Consider the following 27,136-nt stretch of genomic DNA (forward strand, 5'->3'; position numbering starts at 1 on the left):
AAATAACTTGTCTTTAAAGTATAGTTGCAAACATTGGTGTTTATAGTTTATCGTTTGATAAGAAAGATGTTTCTGGTATTGCTGTTGATGTAAACATTAGAAAAAAAGTGTATCACATGATAGTAAACTGATTTTGGACAAGTATAAAGTTACAAACTCAACACACATCTAAGCTTATACTTCATTATTCTTCCAGTAAAGTCATCAAAATAAAACTTATTAATGTTATTCAACTGCAGTGGGGAAACCTTTGAATTTCGACACTTACATTCCGAAATTCTGTCTCAATTAAACTACCACGGAATTAATATGCCTTTAAAGTCGTAGAATAAACCATTGTGTTCATTTGATCTCGTTGCCATGACATCGATTAAACCTTCAACTGACTCCTCTACAGAGTGAAAAGCACCAGCTGTTCCCATATCTGTCTTCACCCAACCGGGATGTAAGAGCACACAAAGGATGCAATCAGGTGAAAGTTCCAGGCTAAGATTCTTCGTTACCATATTTAAAGCCATCTGCTCGATACAATAGAAAATGCGAGTATTAGCCGCTCCTCAATGACCAACATATACTCAAATGAGACAGCTAAATCGAAACACTAACATTCCAGCGCCTTCAGGTGGTGCACTTTGACCTACCATATAAGTACGTGTAAAAAAATATTAAGTGTGGGAAGTTTACATTCAGAAGTCGATGTTGTTTTATTACTGTCAGAAAAGCAAACATTTTCTCTTAGTACATGAAGAAAAATAAAATATAACACTTGCCTTCGAGCACCTGTACCCATAATCACTACCACTCCTGTTGTCTGCTAAGGACGCCATCTTGCTGGATATGTTGAACACTGACGCACGAGACGCACACAGTTGTTCACCTTGGACAAAATTACTCGCTCTTCTCAGCAGTGGTAGGAACCTCTGATATATGAATAACAAGTTTAAAAGTGACGACGATTTTACACAATAATAAAATAAAAGTAATGAGAATAGTCATTCAATGCAAATTTTTAAACAAAGAGTCATTGCTCAGACGTCATTTGAGAATATCAAAATAAGTGGTTGTAGTACTTGTGATAAAAAATTACAGGTAGAGATCTGTCTACACAGTAATACCCCACTTCAAGTGAAGTTCACCAAAATGACCCCACAACCACAACATCACCCTATCTAGCTGGCCAATTAAAAATGGCCGACACCTAAACTTAATTCATATTTGATATAACTATTTGCATGTGACATACAAGTATTTCAGCAATCTGACATGTACATATACATCACATACAAGTATTTCAGCAATCTGACATGTACGTATACATCACATACACATATTTCAGCAATCTGACATGTACATATACATCACATACACATATTTCAGCAATCTGACATGTACGTATACATCACATACACGTATTTCAGCAATCTGACATGTACGTATACATCACATACAAGTATTTCAGCAATCTGACATGTACGTATACATCACATACAAGTATTTCAGCAATCTGTCATGTACGTATACATCACATACACATATTTCAGCAATCTGTTATATACGTATACATCACATACACGTATTTCAGCAATCTGTCATGTACGTATACATCACATACACGTATTTCAGCAATCTGTCATGTACGTATACATCACATACAGGTATTTCAGCAATATGTCATGTACGTATACATCACATACAAGTATTTCAGCAATCTGACATGTACGTATACATCACATACACGTATTTCAGCAATCTGTCATATACGTATACATCACATACATGTATTTCAGCAATCTGTCATGTACGTATACATCACATACAAGTATTTCAGCAATCTGTCCTATACGTATACATCACATACAAGTATTTCAGCAATCTGTCATATACGTATACATCACATACACGTATTTCAGCAATCTGTCATGTACATATACATCACATACAAGTATTTCAGCAATCTGACATGTACGTATACATCACATACAAGTATTTCAGCTATCTGTCATGTACGTATACATCACATACACATATTTCAGCAATCTGTCATGTACATATACATCACTTACACATATTTCAGCAATCTGACATGTACGTATATACATCACATACACATATTTCAGCAATCTGTCATGTACATATACATCACATACACGTATTTCAGCAATCTGTCATATACGTATAAATCACATACACATATTTCAGCAATCTGTCATATACGTATACATCACATACACGTATTTCAGCAATCTGTCATATACGTATACATCACATACACATATTTCAGCAATCTGTCATATACGTATACATCACATACATGTATTTCAGCAATCTGTCATGTACGTATAAATCACATACACATATTTCAGCAATCTGTCATATACGTATACATCACATACACGTATTTCAGCAATCTGACATGTACGTATATACATCACATACACATATTTCAGCAATCTGTCATGTACATATACATCACTTACACGTATTTCAGCAATCTGTCATGTACGTATATGTCATATACACGTGTTTCAGCAATCTGACATGTATGTATATACATCACATACACGTATTTCAGCAATCTGACATGTACGTATATACATCACATACACATATTTCAGCAATCTGTCATGTACGTATACATCACATACACATATTTCAGCAATCTGTCATGTGCGTATACATCACATACACATATTTCAGCAATCTGACATGTACGTATACATCACATACACATATTTCAGCAATCTGTCATGTGCGTATACATCACATACACATATTTCAGCAATCTGACATGTACGTATACATCACATACACGTATTTCAGCAATCTGACATGTACGTATACATCACATACACGTATTTCAGCAATCTGTCATGTACGTATACATCACATACATGTATTTCAGCAATCTGTCATGTACGTATACATCACATACAAGTATTTCAGCAATCTGTCATGTACGTATACATCGCATACACGTATTTCAGCAATCTGACATGTACGTATACATCACATACACGTATTTCAGCAATCTGTCATGTACGTATACATCACATACATGTATTTCAGCAATCTGTCATGTACGTATACATCACATACAAGTATTTCAGCAATCTGTCATGTACGTATACATCACATACACGTATTTCAACAATCTGTCATGTACATATACATCACATACAAGTATTTCAGCAATCTGACATGTACGTATAAATCACATACAAGTATTTCAACAATCTGTCATGTACGTATATACACCACATACACATATTTCAGCAATCTGTCATGTACATATACATCACATACACGTATTTCAGCAATCTGTCATGTACGTATAAATCACATACACATATTTCAGCAATCTGTCATATACGTATAAATCACATACACATATTTCAGCAATCTGACATGTACGTATATACATCACATACACATATTTCAGCAATCTGTCATGTACGTATATACATCACATACACATATTTCAGCAATCTGTCATGTACATATACATCACTTACACGTATTTCAGCAATCTGTCATGTACGTATATGTCATATACACGTGTTTCAGCAATCTGACATGTATGTATATACATCACATACACGTATTTCAGCAATCTGACATGTACGTATATACATCACATACACATATTTCAGCAATCTGTCATGTACGTATACATCACATACACATATTTCAGCAATCTGTCATGTGCGTATACATCACATACACATATTTCAGCAATCTGACATGTACGTATACATCACATACACATATTTCAGCAATCTGTCATGTGCGTATACATCACATACACATATTTCAGCAATCTGACATGTACGTATACATCACATACACATATTTCAGCAATCTGACATGTACGTATACATCACATACACGTATTTCAGCAATCTGACATGTACGTATACATCACATACACGTATTTCAGCAATCTGTCATGTACGTATACATCACATACATGTATTTCAGCAATCTGTCATGTACGTATACATCACATACAAGTATTTCAGCAATCTGTCATGTACGTATACATCGCATACACGTATTTCAGCAATCTGACATGTACGTATACATCACATACACGTATTTCAGCAATCTGTCATGTACGTATACATCACATACATGTATTTCAGCAATCTGTCATGTACGTATACATCACATACAAGTATTTCAGCAATCTGTCATGTACGTATACATCACATACACGTATTTCAACAATCTGTCATGTACATATACATCACATACAAGTATTTCAGCAATCTGACATGTACGTATAAATCACATACAAGTATTTCAACAATCTGTCATGTACGTATATACACCACATACACATATTTCACCAATCTGTCATGTACATATACATCACATACACGTATTTCAGCAATCTGTCATGTACGTATAAATCACATACACATATTTCAGCAATCTGTCATATACGTATAAATCACATACACATATTTCAGCAATCTGACATGTACGTATATACATCACATACACATATTTCAGCAATCTGTCATGTACTTATACATCACATACACGTATTTCAGCAATCTGTCATGTACGTATAAATCACATACACATATTTCAGCAATCTGTCATATACGTATACATCACATACACGTATTTCAGCAATCTGACATGTACGTATATACATCACATACACATATTTCAGCAATCTGTCATGTACATATACATCACATACACGTATTTCAGCAATCTGTCATGTACGTATATGTCACATACACGTGTTTCAGCAATCTGACATGTACGTATATACATCACATACACGTATTTCAGCAATCTGACATGTACGTATATACATCACATACACATATTTCAGTAATCTGACATGTACATATACATCACATACAAGTATTTCAGCAATCTGTCATGTACATATACATCACTTACACATATTTCAGCAATCTGACATGTACGTATACATCACATACACATATTTCAGCAATCTGTCATATACGTACATGTATACATCACATACACATATTTCAGCAATCTGTCATGTACATATACATCACATACACATATTTCAGCAATCTGTCATATACGTACGTATATACATCACATACACATATTTCAGCAATCTGTCATGTACATATACATCACTTACACGTATTTCAGCAATCTGTCATGTACGTATATGTCACATACACGTATTTCAGCAATCTGACATGTACGTATATACATCACATACACGTATTTCAGCAATCTGACATGTACGTATAAATCACATACAAGTATTTCAGCAATCTGACATGTATGTATACATCACATACACATATTTCAGCAATCTGTCATGTGCGTATACATCACATACACATATTTCAGCAATCTGACATGTACGTATACATCACATACACATATTTCAGCAATCTGTCATGTGCGTATACATCACATACACATATTTCAGCAATCTGACATGTACGTATACATCACATACACATATTTCAGCAATCTGACATGTACGTATACATCACATACACGTATTTCAGCAATCTGTCATGTGCGTATACATCACATACAAGTATTTTAGCAATCTGACATGTACGTATACATCATATACACGTATACCATATCTAAGAGGGACACATTTAAGAGATTAGGCGACAAAGTAAGATGCACAAGCACTCAATTCAAAATTCTGATTAGACTATGTGAATTGGTCAGGGAACCGATAGCACATATGCTCAAAACTATCCCACCATTTAAATATACCAAATGCCTTCACATGACATTATTATTTATGATTTCTGACTTGTAACTTAAATTTCCCATTGGTCATACAACTATCTCAAAATGCATGACGTACCTTGGTAACCATGGCTGGACCAATGGCATTGACTCTGAATTGTTGCATCATTGATTCTGAGTCGACATCTTTAAGTTTGTCATCCAATATCATAATTCCAGCATTGTTGACGAGTAGATTAACTCCATTTTCTCCAACTTGTTGTTCAACATACTTGGCGGCTTCATCTATATCATTGACATTTGTAACGTCTGTAGGGATTCAATTGTGAGAAAAAACAATAAACCGAGTAATCAGTTTTAAAACGCCCTCCTCTCATTGCTGTTCAAGAAAGAAAGAAAAAAGAGCCCCCCGTCCAATTCGGATGGTCATTGGAATAAAACAAAATAACTATGTGGGAGTTGTGGAGTGGTGTGGTGATTGCGATATAATGGTGATATGTTTATATGCTAACCCCAGCATTTCTCTGAGAAATACCCCTTCCCATAGCCGGGTATAATAAACAGACACTGTGATTTCTATTAACTTTGTCAATACTGTAGCACTGTGTCTACTACATAATCACATGTTGGTTTAAAGTAATATTTGCTATTACTCGGATCGAAAATCACACTATAGAATACAGTGATATTGAGAATTGTATTCGTTCAATGATAAAATAAAGTATTTATAAGATCGTTTTTATACAGACTTCAGTGATTGGTTCAGATCGTGTCACGTGGTATGACCAATAGTGACCAATTCACATGCAGAGATAATACTTTGTTGTCTCTTTTCCCAAGGGCACTATTAGTGTTGCACTGGAGTAATACATGTGACGTATGTGATGTATTATAAAGTACGTACTGCCTGGCCTTATGAGGACAACGTAGACGCCATCCAGCGCCCTCATAGCCAGGCAATATGTAAGTATTGAATATTACGATTTTCTAAATGCTGTATGATAACCCTGAAAATGCATTCGGCATGACTGTATGGAAGAACTAGTGCCTCAGTTACGTGCGTTTGTAAGATACAAAATTAATTAGTTAACGTGCATTCTCATTAACGTCTTTGGGGATGTAGCAATAATAACGAGTATTCATGATCATAGGCTATCATCATACACGCGGATAGAGAATCGAATGCAGAAGAGTCACAGACCTAGCTATATATACAGAGAGCTTACAAAAGTCATAATTGCAAACTGTAGATAAACTTTCACTTACCCATTTTTATCACTGTTACGCTTTTATTGTCTTCGGCCAACTTTCTTAGTTCCTGAGGGGGGGGGGGGGCGCAGAGGTAGAGAAAGACATATAGACAGTTAACATTGTAAGAGTAAAAATAGAGACAAGCTATTATGGGTAGCCGAACAAAATTAATGGCGGGAAAGAAGATGTAGATTGAGATGGATGATAAGGCATATACACACGCACGCACGCGCGCGCGCGCGCGCACACACACACACACACACACACACACACACACACACACATACATACACGCAATATATTTTATATGTATATATACAAGGATCGATTATACACATGCGTGTTATATTCATGTTTGTGCAAAGTATTAATAACTTCATACGCCGTCAAAACATGCAATAGTCTATTAGCAAATTAACATCACCCATCCACTCGGAAGGTCATACATTGACAGTGTTATAAAACCCAAATAGTTTGATACTGAGGAGATGTGAATTAATAAAATTATATGCTATAATGGCTCATGTAGTGTTTTATGCAACTCTCGAAATGATAATCTGCGATGTTGTTTTAAGTGGACTATTCGTACATTGTCGCCATCGCTAGTGATGCATGAAGACCTCGGATCTGCCATCGGAAATTTGCAAACAAAAGTTGAATGAAGATATATAGAGCCTCTGTTGAAGCGCAGCTGTCCTAGGCAGCGTCTACTGCGTTATGCAACGTGTGGTCGATTTTTTTAGATTTAGCAGAATTGCCGGAGGGTCGATCAGCTAGACTATAATGTCTGCGCAAGCGTGCCTAGTGTCGACCTTCACCTTTCTATGACCTTCGGAAAGGTCCCCGGACGTATTTTTAGGATGTTGTTATGTTCTACAGATGATGGTTGATGGTTTCATTAGCCTTGCCTGCCGTGTCGATATTAACCTGCACCAAAACAGTCTGACGTATGTTTGCTGATTTCGACCTTTGCAATCACACAGAAATACATAATACATTTACCTACTGAAGTCGTGTCATCTGATAGAGCACAGGCGAAAACGGAGTCCGGTGGATTTGGTAATTTTGTGAACTGTTTGACCATTTCTAGTCCAATACCTCTGTCAGTTCCTGTTATTACGACACATTTTACTTTGAAAGTAGACGCCATGATGATTTGACTTCAACACACAAATCGTATCATGTCAAAAGGGTCACAGGTCAGGCAGTCAGGTCAAATTGCGCTTTTTAGAATTTTTTTTATCAATTTCTCATCAAACTGACAAACATTTCATGAGAAAATTTAACATTGATAAAAGAAATGTCGTTGACTTGTCTGTTTATCGTAAAAGCAACTAAAATTACAGACATTACGTATGTAAAGGTGTTACTATTTTAAATGCAGCATGAAGGTTTGTTAACGTTTTACTGTGACTAGGTTGACTTCAATCAATGACCTCAAGACAGACAGACAGACAGACAGACAGGCAGGCAGGCAGCAGACAAAGACGTGCACACACACGCATGCAGAGAGAGAGAGAGAGAGAGAGAGAGAGAGAGAGAGAGAGAGAGAGAGAGAGAGAGAGAGAGATATCCTCCTCTACGCAGGCAGATAGGCACGTATCCATACATACATACATACATACATACATACATACATACATACATACATACATACAGCGAAGATTGATTTTCATAACCCTAGCGGCCAATTATTATTCGTTTTCTATTGTTCAAGCAATGAAATTAGACTACTGTTGATAGCTGATAGCTGACAATTTATCATTTTATTCACATTTATTTTGTTCTTGATATACATGTTATACAGAGTCAATAAAGGCATCTTTACGTAATTATAAGGTAGCCGATTGATTGATTGATTGATTGATTGATTGATTGATTGATTGATTGATTGATTGATTGATTGATTGATTGATTGATTGATTGAATTCAGAGATTGATTGAATTCAGAAACGTTGTTTTACTGTAGTAATCGGATATAAAACCTGGTGATTACTGTACAAAATTTGCATGTGCAAGACACAATGTAAGAGTGTAAAGTTGAAACTAAACATAGTTGAGCTGGTATAGCCAACCATTCCATTACGTCATCAATCATATAGTGTCGAAAGTTCTATATCATTTCTCTCACAGTTTCGCCAATAAACGCAAATCTTCCCTCTGTGATGACGAACACTCTATCAGGCTTGGCAAAGTATTTATTGTTGAAATCGTTGTTCATGTTAGCAACTTCAATTAGTTTTCTGAAAGTAATGAAGGGAAATGACTGGTCAATGTTAAAAAGAAACTACATACATACATACATACATACATACATACATACATACATGGCTTACCTACCTCGATGGCTCCATTTTTTCATACTGTCTGAAACCTACCCTTTTCAATCCATGACTTCTAACTGCTTAATAAACTTTACAACATAAAATTTACGCAGCATTCGTCATGAAATATCGAAATATCATGAAAAATATACTAAAAAAGCCCATCTTATCAATACGTTTCAGTCATACCAATGTTCATCCGCCTGTAAAGTTACGGAAAATACCACCTTTTATGAGCCCGTGTGTAAAGTTACGGATTTGACCTACATACCTTAATCAAAGAGTAAACCTACGGATTTTGCCTCCTTTATCTAAACCCAAGTGTTAACCTTTAACGATCTTTGTTAAAGCATGGAAGTATAACCCGACGTCACAAGTTATACGACGGATTGTCCTCTTGATGTTGCCTAACCGGTTCTATCATTACACAAACATTGAAGGGAAGCGAAATGGCGAAACGCGCCGTCACGAGGGGATTGCGTCTCGCGAGGTCCAAGTGTAAATCACGAAGTTAGGGTCATGTGCTTTTGATCATCTCCGAGTCTTTTCGTTTCATAAGGCTAATGGATGACATAGTTCCAAAAAAAATTGCCCGCAAACGTTGACAGGCTGTGTATCGCATGACATATAAATACAGTTTTTTTAAATACGAAATCGTGTGAAATCCCCGCAATTACCTAAACAAGTACAAGTTCTATGGCGTAATCAATCTCCTGGGGGGGGGGGGGCATTGATGGTAATACGGGGAGGGTCCGCGCAAAACGGTTGAATTTTTGTGTTGGTTGGTATCAGAAAGGGTACACTTTTCATGAGGTGTTGGTATGAGAAAGTGTCGGGTGAATCAAAACTGACGTTACAGAAACTATGCACTGAGTAAACAATGGAACCTGGTGTATCTACCTTCAAAATTCCCGAACTCTCGTCGCTCATGCCATGCCGGTTGTAAGTGGCATATACCAGCTGTAAGCGTTGACGTGGTGTTACAGAGTAAAACACGCTAAAACAGTTCGACTGTACTTGAACTAATTAAGTAGCGGATAGGGTATTTTTTTCTCATAAAATTGGTATCACAACAGTTTGGATTTCAGTGCCTCCCCTAATGTTACCCATGGAGTTAACCCCCCCCCCCCCCGGTGAATAACCGTAAGCAACCGTCGGAACGGCATAGTCAACCACGACGCATGTCAAAGTATGATGGAGTATATTTAACAGCCCCTGTTACTAAGGGCAATAGATAGTAGCGACACTAAATTTGCATCCGGCATTTGACCGGGTCTCCGGGCTACCGGCGACCGATAGCGCAAGCATAACTCTTATTGCTAACTATTTTGGTTGTACAAATGTACCTTATTCTCTTTCTTGCTGGAAGTAGTGTTTCTTTTTTAAAAAAATCCTGTTTGTTTCGTTTGCTGTTATTAGGCTCTACGGAAACAGTCCCGGACTGTCTGCTTTTATTTCTAGTTCAGACCATGGTGTTAGCGATGTTTGTCCTAGTGTGTGTGAGCTGAGTGTTGTTGTCAATACAAGCTCAATCAAATTTGTTCAAATTTTTGTGCGTTATCACTGACATATCGAGAAGGATTTGTTTCTGTCTTACAATTTCTTTTCTGGTTTGCCTCCCTACTGTTGTTGTTGTTGTTGTTGTTGTTGTTGTTGTTGTTGTTGTTGTTGTTTTATGTTATGTCTTTCGCAGTAATATCTCTGGGATTGCTTTGTGTAATCTGTTGTGTTGATTCTGTGTTTAATAAAAGGTGTATTTATGGTTGACAATGAAGACGCCTTGCCCTTCTTTTAAAGTCTTTTCAGTAATTTGTTTATTGTGACATTTTTTTTGTTCAGTGTGATCGCCGCCATCTAATATTGCGCAATGCAGTCAAAATCAATCAATTCGTATGTATACATGTAATGGAAAAATTAACGTTTAATTCAGTTAAATAAATATACTATTAATTATATACAGTTATAGTTTAAACAGTTAAATAGGTACATGCAGTTGTCGTGGGGAGGGTAATGTTGTACAAAATGAGAAAAGGGGAGGGTCACATTAAATTTTACAAATGGAGGATGTTGGAGGTTCATGTTTTACTTTTTGTGAGTTTACACGATCACAGAAACAAACGTCATTTTGTCCCTTCCCTATATAGTTAGCTAAATACATCTATATTATCGTTATTATCGACATTTCATTTGATCCTGATGAAAGATTCAAGATACATGTAAGTTGGAATGACATCGGAGTATGATCTGCAATATGATTAATATGATCTGCAAACACAACACATAGTATTTTGATTTTATCCCAACAAATGTTGGTTTGAGTCTTTCTACACTATGTTACATATTGTACTCTAACTTAATTTGTAATCATTTTTGGCTCTGTCATCATGGATTTCCATATTCCTGAGACTCTACTGAAGAGTTTGATATATATATATTATGCTGGTATTTTTCCGGTTGTGCTTTACGTAAAAAATGTGGGCGCTGCTGCAGCACTATTAGCTATATCAAATGAGCTGTAGCAGAGTTTGTGTGTGCTAGCATGTTCCCTGGGGGAAGCAGGAATTAACTTCAAAAGGGGTAAGGGGGTTTATGACATGATGATCCTATCAATGATATGGAATTTAGGGCCACAATTTAGTCAATTTGGTGCCGCTATGTTTTCACTTTGGTAAAACATGCAGATTGAACCAGTTGAGGTGAAAGTTCTTACAGTAGTTAGCTGTAGAAATAAGATATGAGATTGTAGTCCAGAATCAGGCTGTTAAATGGCATATTTTGTTTAATTTTCTGCATTTTAAAATTAGTTCTTAATGGTGAAACATTTTGAATTTCCAAAAATAAATAACAAAAATTAGTATTTTGTGATGTCTACTACTTAATAATGGTTTATTTTAGTTGATGAATCTAGCAGCCCCAAAGAGAGGGCTAGATATAGTTACTCAGGCGGAAGGGTACATGTAAATAGTTTCGCAAAAATTGACTTGTTGACGGCCGCCAGTACACAGGTGCCGTGTTTCGGCTACACGTTCAACGTGTACGCGCACGTGTGACGTAAGAGATTTTGTGCCACTACGTCGCAATTTTGACCCACTTCTCTGCGTACTGACAAGTTTCGCGGGCGTTTTGAACGTGGCGACGGCTGTTTACACGTAAGTAAACAACGTGAAATTTCTTTTAAATTTTTTTGTAAAATAATCACTAATATTATCAAAAATGTTGATGCTTTTAGCAAGGTTGACCCTTCACAACATAATACACCTCAGTAATTTTGTTTTCCTTGATAAAATATTTAAAATGCAGCCTTGAATCTGTGGCTGCCTTCACGTAACTGATTTTGCACAGAAATCACGATGTACGATGATGACTGTCGCTGCAATCTTCAAGATACTACAGGGTGATTTTATTGTGAACATATGAGATTATTCACGTAAATATATCTGCTTAATTATTTGTCTTGTCATAATGTCAAGCCATACGGTTATTGTCATTGCGCTATTTATGTCATATAACCAAAACATTAATGTAATATTTAGGCTAACCATGTAATCTGTATCGATATACGTAAACGGCTAGCCGAAGCAAAATTAGGTCACAGCTGATACGCGAACGTGAACGTGAGTGAGTTGCGCGTTCGCGTACACGTTGAACGTGTAGCCGAAACTATATGTGAGTCTCGGTTGGTGTACATGAAATTTAATTTTTTTCAGACAAGATCTTTTAATTTACGATTAGTGAAATATTTTTCCCCTTGTGATTTATAATGCAATATAAATTGCACAATCAAGAAAATAAACTATTTCAGTGTATTGATTCGTACAAGGTTTGAATCTAGTCAGTGTATATTATTGTTATTCACTGTTGACTTTTGAGAGGTTAGTGTGTTGAAGCGAGTGTTGATTTTGTACAAATTAGCCACAATGTTAGTTGTGCTTTGCATGAATATTTTTTTGTGATGAAACGTTGATCTCTGATTAGTTGCAATTGGAGAGACTTCAGACATGGAGAATGGGATTTCTTATGTCACAGGATCAGAAGTGTGTTTGGTGATCAAATCCAGACAGCAAATACATCAGAAAAAATTAACGCTTATGAAATAAATGTCAAATCAGGCCATACAATTGTATACAATGTACACATCATATTTTAATCAGATTGTTACAATGAACTTCCAATTTCAGCAGTCCAACACACATCTGTCCTAGTAGCATGAGAAAACCAATTCCCAATCTTACATACATGTATTTAAAAGACAACTCCACCATTCACCAGCCTTCTTTCTGTATAGACAGATGCCTACCCTTTTGCTTACTCTTGGGTGTTCTCTCAGTTCCCCTTTATTACTACCAATTTAGATTTTTTATCTTAGCCTGCATGTCCCTGTCCCCCACTTTCCACTAGTCACATGACCCAATTTGGCCAATGACACCCAGTACACTTTGGTAGTTTGACCTGTATCTCACTACCCAAGATCTACAATTTATTTATCCCCTTGTGCCAGATTCCACAAGTTCTCGCAAGCTTTTTTGGAACCTTTACTTCACTGAATATCCCAGGATCACGGCTAAGTCGTTCCATTTGCTTCTTGTGTTGTTTAGTGTCTGGATTCAAACATTTCTTTTTACAGCTCTTTGCACTAAGCTTTTACGTCTTATTGGCACTCTGGCGTCCCTGTATACAAATGGTGGAATCCCTAATTCCTGTCCTCCCTTCTCTTTCCTCACACCTACAATGGGCGTTACCGCCCTCCTCCCCACAGTCTCCAGCTGCTTATCTATATTGTATATGGATTAAAGTGTACTGGGTGTCATTGGCCAAATTGGGTCATGTGACTAGTGCAAAGAGGGGAACAGAGACATGCAGGCTAAGGTAAAAATATATATTGGCAGTAATAAAGGGGAACTGAGAGAATGCCCAAAAGTAAGCCAGAAGGTGGGTATTAGTCTTTTACAGAAATCCATTTATGTAGAAATTACAATTCTTTAGCATTCTGAGTGGTGTGAACAAGACATTGAGCATATGTACATCGTCACTGGATTAAAGTGGCAACAGTAAACAGTATATTGAGCAGTAAATAGTGTATTTTTTAAATAGGTTAATTAATAGTCAGATGTGTATATTTCATTTAATATTGACTTTTGGGGTGTCAGTATGCCTTTCTCTCTATTGACGTTTGGGGTGTCAGTACTTCGAAAGGCATTTAAAAAAAAATTAAGTTTATGACCAGTTAATCCAGAGATGGGTAATGCAATTAAATGAACTTGATTTTGAAAAGATTAAATTAACTTCAATGATGAAATGTATGAACTTGATTAGAAATAAAGTGAGTTGATTGATGTCTGAATTAATGAGACCATATTGTTTAGAAAGTGTGTGTGTATGGAGAGAGAGAGAGAGAGAGAGAGAGAGAGAGAGAGAGAGAGAGAGAGAGAGAGAGAGAGATAGAGAGAGAGAGAGGGGGGAGGGGGGTTTGTGTGTGTGTGTCATCTGATCTGATGGTCACAATAGCATGACACACTATAATGGCTCCTGTGTATAATTTTATTTGATATATATATCTCATGGGTTAAAAATTAGTTGTCCCAAAGACATGGACTAATGCCACATCTCATAGGACTAGTAGTTGAAAGATCATACTAGTCCTTGGGACAAGTGAAATTACTGTGAAAACCCATCAAAATTATATCATACAAATATATGTAATTTCAGTGTCTCAAGTTTATGTAGTTATGTTTTCTGTTGTTTTCCATATCGTACTTATGTAATTGATTTCTTCTTATCAAATATAGTCATTACAGATTGCTATTCACTATTACTTTACAAGACTTCAAAACCAATTATATGTATTTAAAAACCTCCATAACTATTTGGTCTATTGAGCTGAAATTTGGCATGAAGTTGTCTTAAAATGCCCAGATCTAAGTTTGTTCAACAGAATTTGACCAGGTCATAAATTTGTAAATTAAGTCTAAAAGTTATGTACAATAAAAAACAGCAGAGTTCTTTCGATCGATATATTGCTTGTCAAACTTAAGTGTGTGTGTGTGTGTGTTTTGTGATCGTTACACAGTGAAACGATTATCAGTTGTGTGTGACTAACAGCTCTATTTTTTATATGGTGATATACATGTGAAGTGATTATACTTATATTCAAGCAGGTCCAATGCAGGGTGAAATATTTTGTGGATAGCTTCGAGAGGCAAGTTCTGGCATACAGTAACATACATGTAGCACATCAACACTCAACAAACTTGCACCAAAGAACAATATCTCTGCAAAAATTATACAGTTTAACTGCCTCTTTTATTACTAAAATGAATCAAATGATGTAAACAGTCATATCAAGTTTTAAGTGTACAAAATACTAGTCTGTTCAACTTGAACTGCTTAATTCTGTAAATTTATAATAATGAAAGGCTTTAAAAGTTTAAAATCATTCTAATCAACAGTGTCATATCCCCAACCATTTCACATAATAATGCTGTTGTTTGGTTGGCATAAGTTTTAATCAGAAAATATGAGAACTCACAGGTGGCTCTGAGCAAAGGAATCCTGTCTTGGAAGGTAATTTGGGCAAATTTTCCAATATTTCAAGTTAACAAGTGTACATATTGTAAGATAGAATATTAGTTGCTATTAATATAACTAAAAGAGGAGCACAAACTGAACACACAAAAAAAAAGAAAGAAAAGGACTCCATTACAAAATGAAAGTATTTTTGTATAAAACTTCAGATAACCTTGTATTTTCAATGTCAATCTTAAACTAATGAATTTCATAATAATTAATATACCTGGATGTATAATAAGTTGCAAAGATAGAGATACTGGATCTTTAGATGTACAAGTTGCATATAGGCAACATAATAGATTTTTGTGGAAACAAATTTCATATAGCTACGCCTATTCAATCCTTATGCAACCTTCAACCAAGCTACTGTGATGTCCTCAAATGCTTCAAAAAATAATCGAATATGAAGGTAATATTCCTGATATTGACTTCTCTAAACATGTAAAACATATGAAAAATTATCAAAAGAATAAGGAATTGCTTCTCAAGTAGAGACAGTAGTATGCATGACAATAACATTTAGAAATGCCAGTAGCAGAAATGGGGAAAGCATTTAGATTACTTTTTCTTATACAGTCTAATGTAATATGTGTAAGTGACAAATTTCAGAAAAGCTTTCAGACATATATAAAACTTTCATTTTTATCCCTGTAAATGGCTCTCTACAATTTGTCTACTGCCCCTTTTGGTAAGGGAAGGAATTATTTACCTATACATTTCCTCTTTGCTGCTTGACAATCCAATTCCGAACATGGTCTTTAACATTCTGCCAAGAGCGGTATTTTAAATCTGAATTTTTTTTGATAGCTTCTACACATTCCATTTTAGAAGGAACTCTTTGGTTAGTATAGTTATCATGAAGGGAAAATCTCAGTGCTCTTTCTTCTCGCGGAGTCCACTTATTATGGGTCTTTGGTCTTCGTCCTGCCAAATATAGACAAGAGAAATGTATGAACACAAAATATGATCTCACATCAGCTTTTTGCAGTAAGACCTATGTTTTGTCAAACATTTTGTATTACATTACAATACCACACACTTGTTAACAAAATGTGGACAAGTGTACGGTACAGTTTATTTCATTATTGATATACTTTTTTTTCTTGAGAACTAACTTGAACTTGTTTCTACCGACTTCTAAACCAATAATCTGATTTGAACAATTTGCAGTAATTTTAGTCAAACCATGTCCTGGCCCTCAAATACTTTTCAAAGTACATGATTTTGTTCTAACATTTCAAGGAGAAAAATTTTATGCGTGCCTGAAGTTCACCATGTAGTACCCAAGTGTTCAAATCAGGAAATTTTGGTATATTGAGGAATATACGAAGTATGTCTACAAATGTGTGATAAGGACATTTCAAGCAGTGGATGAATACATATTTCTGTCAAAACTATGAAACTCAAACATTATTTTCCATCATACAGTGATACAAGGGGCAATATCTAAATTATAATGTTACCAAAATTGTACTGCAATGACGTATATTCAAATTAGGTCTTAAAATGTGCATTTGGTGAAAAATCCTACATTCACAACAAAATCAGTTGTGCTACAGTGACTATTGAAACTATTGTAAATGCAAGGATCAATGTTGATATCAAATAATGAAAACAAACCAAATGATGGCTTTTACCTGAATGTATATGTAGCTGTTTGATATTTGGGTTTTAAAAATACCTACCTTTCATAGTGCTGGTAATGCTAGTGCTCTCAGCTGGTACTCTTACTGGATTGCTTTGTTTCATGTCATCTCCCAGTCTTTCTGCTGGCTGTTCTTGTTTCTCTGTTGGCCGTTCTTGAGTGTCTACTGGCTGTTCTTGTGTTTCACACTGTGACTGGTCTTGATCCGCTTCCTCCTCAACAAACACTAAACATAAAGAAATTAGAAAAAAACTAATCACAACATGTATTTCTATAAGAACTTTGTGTTTGTATACACATATCGATCTGGACTGTGATGTACAGTTTGGGGGGTTGGTTGCATTCCTCTCTTTTTACCTGACTGCCTGACTGAACATGCCTTCAAACAAAGATACAATAACCACAACCTAACCTTCAGACACGAAAAATACGCAAACAGCACTGAACTTTCGAAATACATCTGGCAGCTGAAAAGAAATAAAAAAACGTTCAAAGTAGACTGGTCTATATCACAGAGAGCACGCCCATACAGTAACGAAACCAAACGATGCGACCTCTGCCTAACTGAAAAACTCTGCATCCTCAATGCCGACAAACAAACACTTAATTCTCAACAAAAAATCTGAACTCATCTCAAAGTGCCGACACGAAAACAAGTTCTACATAGCGAACTTCAAAAGTAACATCACCTGACAAATCTGAGGACCCCTTGTATGCATAGAAACAATACACAATTAACTGTCAATAAATTCTTTCACACCTTACACATATAAATACAGTAACACAACGAGTAGCTGCCAGTTGTCTGATGATCGCATTGAGCGTGAAACTTAGAGTTACAACTAAACACCACAAGTTCCAACCAACTTACTTTGATTATTCCCGCCCTGCTTACCCAAGCATCGAGCACCCTATTCTACGAGTTTGATACTATTTACTATATATATATATATATATATATATATATATATATATATATATATATATATATATATATATACATATATCTACATATATCTATATATATCTATATATATATATATATATATATATATACATATATCTACATATATATATATATACATATATCTACATATATATATATATATATATATATATATATATATATATATATATATATATAATTATATATATATATATTAACTTGTTGCAATTATTATAACATTAACATTTTTCTTATATATGGCTCAAATATTCTTAAAAACTGCCATTTTAAAAGCATACAGTTTAGCTGACTGGTTACGCCTCCTTTTGCAGATTCAAAAAATAGATGACTCTATCAATAACCTGGATGACTGCATTAGACCACTATCCCAAGGGGAGGAGTTGCACTGACTTCCGTCAAGGGCTGGCTGTGTATGTTGGTGACTGGTGGTGTTGATTTGGTATGCTTTTCATCACTGGCAGGAGTTGCACTGACTTCTAATAAGGCCTGTGTGTTTCCTGTGGTCTTCATTCTTTTAGATCTAGGGATATGTGGCTGATGGTTGGTAATCTGTATGTATAAAGAGAAGTGAGAAGATTGTATAACACTCAGTATGTAAAATACAGCATGAAAAAATAAAGATACATAACAAATACATCTTTTCTGAAAAAATACATCTTTTCAGTAGTATAAGAATGCAATTAAATTCATTGTATCAAATGTGATACCTTCCATATGTCACATCAGATGTAATAATAATGATGAATGAAACTGGCATCTGTGTATAGTCATATTGTTGTCATTCATAGTTGGAAGTCTGAGCAAATCTAATCTATTGGTAACAAGCATGTCTCAAACTAAACGCTAAGAAAAACAACAACTCGCCTTTCTCCATGGTAAATCCAAATCATCGCCATAATTATATACAATTTCCTCCCCAACTTCAATCTCACTAGCAGCAAATAAGCAGAGGCAGGTTTTTCCTTCTTCATCTATAACCTTTTTCATAACACTATTTGGCTTGATGTGCTGGTCGTTTGCGTATTTGGCCAAACATTCCACCATAGTAGCATCAATTCTAAAATATAAATTATCATCATCATAACTTGTAGTACGGTTTATTACCTTAGGAGTTTATTTATGAATTAAGTAACATTCTATAAAATATACCATTATACTATGGAATGACTTTGCAAGTACTTACGCCATTGCATGTGATATGTTTGCCTGCTGCTCATTATAAAAGAAAATGTAACAACCTTTGTTTTCTTTTCCGTACCGAACTTCTCTAGCCTCTCTGCTTCTGCTTCAGTTATTCGTTCACCCCTGTATTCCATTAGAAAGTCACCTCTACTAAAGTTTATGATGGCAAACACACCCTTCCCTGAAAAGAGGAATAAGCATTTTACTGTTTTGACCAGAAACAATTACTAGAGAACATTTTATATAAATGTATAGCAGGCTCTCTGTAGGTAATGCCATGAATAATATAAAACACCAAGAATATACATGTATAGATAAAGACGTGTCTTGACCATTTTCAAATGCGGCTAAATCTCTCCCAAGAGCTTAAACTAAACTAAAACTTATTAAAGCTTAAATAAAACATCATCCTCTAACTTTAGGTATTTGGCAATAATTTATCATGTGCAATGTGAAGAAAATCAAGTTGATGGATAATTTATATCACAATGATCAAACTATAAAAAATCACAACCAAAACATGTAGTATATAAATAGCATACTCTTTATTGGAATTGAAATGTCTTCCAAGTTTTTGCACGTCTTTGTTTCACAATTAATATTTAATGAAATAACACCAACCCAATTAGTTTACTGGACTAAGGCTGCATTCACAAACAATGACCGGGGAGGTGGGGGGTACCTGAAAATATGGTGACCGTTTTGGTGGGATTTTGCAGAAGGTTAATAAATCAATGTATGTGATGAATGTCACAAACACTGAGATAATAGTTGACATATTTTGTAGCAAAATCTTGCAATAAGTTGCATTTGTGGGTCAAATTATAAAATAACAGAGACTGAATAAAAAACTACCACCAATGGCGTTGTAGCACAACCGTACAGTTTTTATAAATGTTTATCCATATCAGGGGTAGGTAACAAATATTAGTCTAGAGCACGATCGATATAGTGACAAGTACAAATATAAAAGTTGCGGGAAAATTCTACATAGTACCTGGTACAAGTCGTTTAGTTACAAGTAAAGTCTATATTGCGACGAGCACAAAGTCCTGATTTTCCCACCGTCCATTGCGTATTCAACATGGCGGCAAGTAACATCGACAATCCTGATGGTAAGAATCAGTCGATTTCTACTACTAAAAATCGAAAATACGTATTCCTATAGCGTGCGTTCTGGGAAGAATTGGTTGGAGGAACAACAGGGAAAATTTCATAAATCGATTCCACCGTTTGTGGGAGGAGTTAGCGAAAAACTTTTTCTACCGACGGATGTCCTATTCTAAAACACACGTCCCTATACGAATGCATGTACATACGTATATGGAACCACTGATCTTCTATCAGCGTACTGTGGGGTTTGTTAGCTGGCTGGCTGTAAATATTGTATGCTTTACTTTTTACATAGAATTTGCAGGCAACATATGGGTTTGTTATTCTGTCTACACAAAATATAGTACTACTGTCAATATTGTACATGCATTCGTATAGGGACGTGTGTTTAGAATAGGACATCCGTCGGTAGAAAAAGTTTTTCGCTAACTCCTCCCACAAACGGTGGAATCGATCAATGAAATTTTCCCTGTTGTTCCTCCAACCAATTCTTCCCAGAACGCACGCTATAGGAATACGTATTTTCGATTTTTAGTAGTAGAAATCGACTGATTCTTACCATCGGGATTGTCGATGTTACTTGCCGCCATGTTGAATACGCAATGGACGGTGGGAAAATCAGGACTTTGTGCTCGTCGCAATATAGACTTTACTTGTAACTAAACGACTTGTACCAGGTACTATGTAGAATTTTCCCGCAACTTTTATATTTGTACTTGTCACTATATCGATCGTGCTCTAGACTAATATTTGTTACCTACCCCTGCATATGGTAGTCCATGCTAACAATGATTGTTCATTTAGTGAATGACTATCCAGTTGCCTAGCCAACCATGTTGCTATCTTTATGATATATGCTATCATTTGGCTGTTGCTATGGGCGTGGTCATGTTGTTAGGCATATTTACATACATTTTTTGAATGTTTACTCATTTGCCTACCAGATGATGTTGTTATTTGACCAAAATATACTGCCATTTGGTTGTTGCTAAGGGCGTGGTCATGGTCGCTAGGGCCAATTTTGTCAATGTTTTGAAAAAAAATCTGCAGAATAACACTTTCAGAAACATCTCACCAAGTTTCAGACTCCGTGACCAAGTACTTTTTGGGATATAATTTTTTGACCAAAAATGAACATTTGTACACCTAATTTGCATATTTTTACCTTCCTTAAAGGATGAAAAGTCTGTGTGTATGTGTGTGTGTGTGCGTTTGTCTGTTTGTCTGTCTGTCTGTCTGTCTGTCTGTCTGTCTGTCTGTCTGCCTGTCTGTCTGTCTGTTTGTCTGTACGTTTGCCTGTCTGTGTCATCGTCTACTCTAAAATAGCTGGGTCAATTCAAAGGAAATGTTGTGCACATGTTCCATAGGGTGAGGCTAGTACTGATAAAGCTTTTATATACACCCATGAATATTAATGAATCATTTGCATAATTAATGCGTTGAATAATCCACACATTGAATATTGATGAATAATTTGCATAATTAATGCGTTGAACAATCTACACATCGGAACAGCACACTGCCACTGTGGCTTTTAAAATATAGCATCAGCCACATATTTCGCTTTAACAAAATTTTCTATGAATTTGCAAAGTATTATAATTTCAACCATAACATCTCTCAATATACAAAGATCAGTAAGACACAATTTTCATCACTTCTGACAAAACAAGTGATCTGGTTATCGCTCAAAGTCGTCCACAACAATGACAGCATCCCTGCAAAATGACCCAGGCCAGCAACAAAGATTATCGAGCGACCATGCGTTCTCACTTGTGTATTTTCCTTCACTCCACATGGTTGCTTGATTATCCCTATGAACATTCAAATAAAAATAGTCGCTATTTCCTTGAAAAGTGCTCATCATACAACAACATAAAGGAAGTTGTAGTTACTTCACACTAGTGTTTGTTAACTAACTACTGGAAAACTTAAAGTTTGAATGGATATTACTGATGGCTGCAAATAGCTGCAAATATCGTCAGCTGTAGTTAACTTGGTTATATAGTCAAAGCATAAAATGTACTGAACTAAAGAAAAAGTAAACTGTAAGCCCAACACCCGAATGTGTATATATAATACATTATATTACTATTCATTCTCCAAGGTTCCTTTAAAGTAGTCAGTGCAATTTAATTCAACTGCAACCAACTCATCTCCTGTGCTTTCCTTTCATCCAGGCGCACATTTGTCATTGACAAGGTTAATAACACCCCTTCTTTCTAAATCCTTAGAGATCAAGTATTCTGTTGGAATTGGTCCGTTTTGGGGCAATTTTTTTGAATCGTAATAGTGGTGATCGAGTTTTCGCCCATTTCTATCTTTATTGAAAGGCCAAAATCCGTACATGGTGATTTTCTTACAGAACAGCGTTGATATTGTAAACATTATATTGCCTTCACTACATTCAGTTCTGTTCCAAAACCTATAAAATAACACACAGATAATATATATGATAAGTTCAATAATTTTACTGTGACAATAGACTTCATAGTGCAGCGTTTTTATAAAGCCTTCAGTGATTGGTTTAGATCGTGTCACATGGTATGAACTCGTGGCTTGAATTTACATACAAAGGGTGTCATTTCTTGTCCATTTCCTCTAGGAGACTATGAAAACAGTACGAGAGAACTAACAGTAATTTGCTTTGACTATAGAAAGAATATGTACCTAAGAATGTGATGTGTTATAACACACTTATTGCCTAGCCTTATAATTATTCGAACACTAGTAGACATCAAATTACCCCACGAGCTGTTATGAAGCATATAATTCTCTAGTGTTTGTCAACAGAAGATATAGATGAATGCTTGGATTAATAGATCGATGAATACATACGTCAATAAATAAATACGTCAATGAATAAAAAATATATAATTCACAATCCACCACAGTCCACGTAAACAGATGTTCGTTGTACTTGCGTGACACTCTGAGTAATGACTTATAATATCCTTATTCTTTTGAATTAAGTCTATAATGCTCTACTACTAATATTTGCATCGAGCACTGTTCTCTCCAATGAGGCATGTATGCATACACGCACGCACGCACGCACGCACGCACGCACGCACGCACGCATGCATGCATGCATGCATGCATGCATGCACAACCCTTTAAAAAAATTCTACCAAGTCTGTTTGATTTCAACACATTACCTTATAATACGTTTAGGATATACCGGGATTGGGGAATACGCCAATTTGTATGAAAAGTGTCTTTTTCCCAACGTCTCCCTTGCCACATCGGCAAGTTCTGATCGGCGAGTTTCCGTCATCTCATAGGCCATCCAAACGATGGAGTCATTCAAAAAGTTCAAATTAGTCATGAATTTTTTGAATTGTTTAACATTTGGTTTCATGGACTGGTGAATGTATTTGTAAAGATCTGAAACTGCCCAAGAATTTGTGGCTGTCATGTTCGTCTTACGACCGACATCTTCTTCATACCCTATCAAAGTTGGTAAATTCATTCGCATGACGAAATCATGTGAATCAATTTGTTTTCCACATCTGCTGTTAAGTAGAAGGCCACTGTTTCCAACAATTGCACAATCTTCTTGCATCTTGACAGTGTAAAATATATTATCATAATAATCTCGACTGAAATTACTAAATGGAGTATGATTGCTTTGTTCAAATTCCATGTTCTCGGGTTTAACGTGATCTTGGTATATTGCTAGTGATGTCTTGAGATCAAACGTCCTTGAAACAATGTCCCTTTAGTAAGAAAAAAATCACTGCAGTTAATGAAAGCCGTGGTAGAGCGACGCTGATTTTATCTTAAGGAACGGACAGAATTAACAGCCAGAGGTGAGGTTTGGGTGAGCAGAAAAAAAAAGTTTTGTTAAACAAAATTTCTCTGCCCCTTTGCTCAGACAAAAAAACAGTTCATGCCACACCACTCGAAATGAACTCAAACACCCAATCTGTGAAATTGCCCAATTCATAAAATGTGCATGTAACTTTGTCCAGTTCATGAAATAGTCAAGCTTATGCAAATGAGAGTATAGATTATGATCTAAAAAGAGCGAAATTAAATTTTTGGGGAAGAGTTTTGAACTGGGATGTTGATTATCGAACTCTATTAAAACACAAGCTACACTGAATTATTATAAAACAAGAATTGTGAAGTGATGAGTTTGTAAATACATAATACTAAAGTAGTTTGATTCTTATTCTTTTTTGTGTGTGTCCTATAAAAGATGCTCATTTCATGTACTGGGTATATATATATATAAAATGCGTGTGTACATGTTGTAAGTTGTTCTGCAGATCAATAGAACAGTGGTTTTGAAATGATGGACATAATTATTTTTGATCTTCAAACGTTTGAAAATAATGTTGCCATCATTACAATGATGGACCCTCTAATCGCATAGATTAAGTATCTAAACCTCCCTGTGTGCTATATATAAGTAAGCATGGGAACACATTTATCTCAAACTGGGAACGCCTTTATGCCAAACAAGATTTCAAATGTTTGTAATTATTTAGTTATATTTGCCTTAGTTCATCAAGACTATTCATAAACGTACCTTAATTCATTAAGAGAATTTACAATCTTACCCTATTTCATTAAGACTGTTTACAAACTTACCTCATTTGTTCAAGACTACTTATGAACTTCATACTACTTGGACACTTGTCACACGGAAGCCTGAAAAGATATTACAGTGACGTACGAGAATGACAAAAAATAAGAATGTTTACCTACAGAAGTATGTAAACGTTTACTATTTTTAGTATTATATCGACAGAGAAAGTGTGTAATAATTTTCAATTAAGGCAATCATAGTTTGAATGATATTAACTCATACCCGGTTATTACGCACGTCTAGCAGATCCCCTATTATACAACTGGGTGGACTGAAGATATCAAGGGTGTTAATATCATTCTATTCGACCTCAATGACACTACACGCTCCCCTTCGTTGTCTCTAGGATCTATTGCAGGACTTTCAGCCCGAACACACAGTTTTGATGAGATGAGCTATCAGATCCAATGAGACAGGATGATAATATGCCGTGTTAACTATTAATATATAGGTAGAAGAGATTGACTTCTCACTGACTAGGGAAGTGTTTCAGTTATTGGTCTCTGTGGTCACTGTAAAATTGGATATTTGAATGTTTAAACATTATACAATCTACCAAGAAGTTGCACTATACGAAAAGTCATATTTTACCACGTATATCTTCACCAATGGTTAAGCTTTAGCAGATGATATGTGAATGTGGTGAGTATGAGTATGAGTATGTATGCCTCGTATACTTCAATTAACCTTCAATGTTAAAAAAAAAACATGATTTTACATCATTTACAAAATTGCTTCAAAAATTACCCTTAATATTGAAATAAAAATTGCCAACATATAATTTTGGCAAAAATTAACATGAATTTCACACGAAACCCAAAAATCTGCCGTATGCCCCTGCACTATAAGCTTGAGCAGATGATATGTGAATGTGGTGAGTATGCGACGAAGTTCCACCTTTGACTTAATTTACCCACGGTGACCTCTCCCATAGGGTAAATGTTGGGTAAAGGTGGGTAAATTAGACTTTTCATATGGTGTTGCTGCTACTATTTACATCAGTAACCAAACAAGATAGACACTTTGCAAGAATTGCTTATGTGCTATCTCTTTGCTAACGTTAACATTGTGGCCAGTCTCTCTGAAGTTGGTGATTTCACGTCTAATCTCAAAACCTACCTTTTAAACATATTTACTGCTGTTGGAGCTTTGAATTTTGTTATACCAACTATACTTCTATTGTCTAGGAGAGCAAATAGAACAACAATTCCAATGTTGACTGCGACCAGAATCGGGAATAAACTCTTTTTAAAATCCATCGTCCACAAGCTGCTGAAAGGCAAGTGACAAATATACAAATACACATTGATGTAAAAAACAGACACACGTACACACCGTGACACAAACACATAAATACATACATACATACCGTGAAAATCTGAACAATGGCTCCGTACCATAACTTGTGTATTTTGTGTGTGTGTGTATATATATATATATATATATATATATATATATATATATATATATATATATATATATATATATATATATTATATTATATATAATTATATATAATGTGTGTGCATGTTCTGCAGATCAATAGCACAGTGATTTTGAAATGATTGTTATAATTATTTTTGATCTTCAAGTGTGTGGAAATATTGTTGCTATCGTTACAACAATGGTCTGTGTAATCGCGTAGATTAAGATTCTAAAATTCCCTGTGCTATATCAAAGTAACCCCGGGAATGTCTTTATCTCAAACAGAAGATTTCATTATATGTCTACAGACTTGCCTTAATTCATCAAGACTATTCATAAACTTATAT

The 27,136-nt window shown here is 35.4% G+C and overlaps 1 protein-coding gene across 1 annotated transcript; it reads right to left on the reverse strand.

Annotated features, from left to right (window-relative positions):
• Positions 1–293: 293 nt before the first annotated feature.
• Positions 294–8,119, reverse strand: LOC144448665 (C-signal-like). Its single transcript, XM_078138944.1, has 5 exons — positions 7,976–8,119; positions 6,985–7,036; positions 5,837–6,027; positions 771–920; positions 294–518 (listed from the first exon to the last, which is right to left on the reverse strand). Exons 1-5 carry the CDS (start codon positions 8,117–8,119, stop codon positions 294–296), a joined length of 762 nt encoding a protein of 253 aa, XP_077995070.1.
• Between the last annotated feature and the right edge of the window lie 19,017 nt (positions 8,120–27,136).

The sequence above is a fragment of the Glandiceps talaboti genome, chromosome 17, assembly GCF_964340395.1.
Source record: "Glandiceps talaboti chromosome 17, keGlaTala1.1, whole genome shotgun sequence".
Classification (NCBI taxonomy): Eukaryota; Metazoa; Hemichordata; class Enteropneusta; family Spengelidae; genus Glandiceps; species Glandiceps talaboti.

What these genes read in the sequence shown, in the direction of transcription:
- LOC144448665 (XM_078138944.1), bottom strand. Translation starts at nt 8,119, where the DNA reads ATGGCGTCTACTTTCAAAGTAAAATGTGTCGTAATAACAGGAACTGAC. An exon ending in CGTAACAGTGATAAAAATGG is followed by an intron (nt 6,028 to 6,984) that starts GTAAGTGAAAGT and finishes GAATCCCTACAG; the next exon opens with ACGTTACAAATGTCAATGAT. An exon ending in ATGGGTACAGGTGCTCGAAG is followed by an intron (nt 519 to 770) that starts GCAAGTGTTATA and finishes TGTATCGAGCAG; the next exon opens with ATGGCTTTAAATATGGTAAC.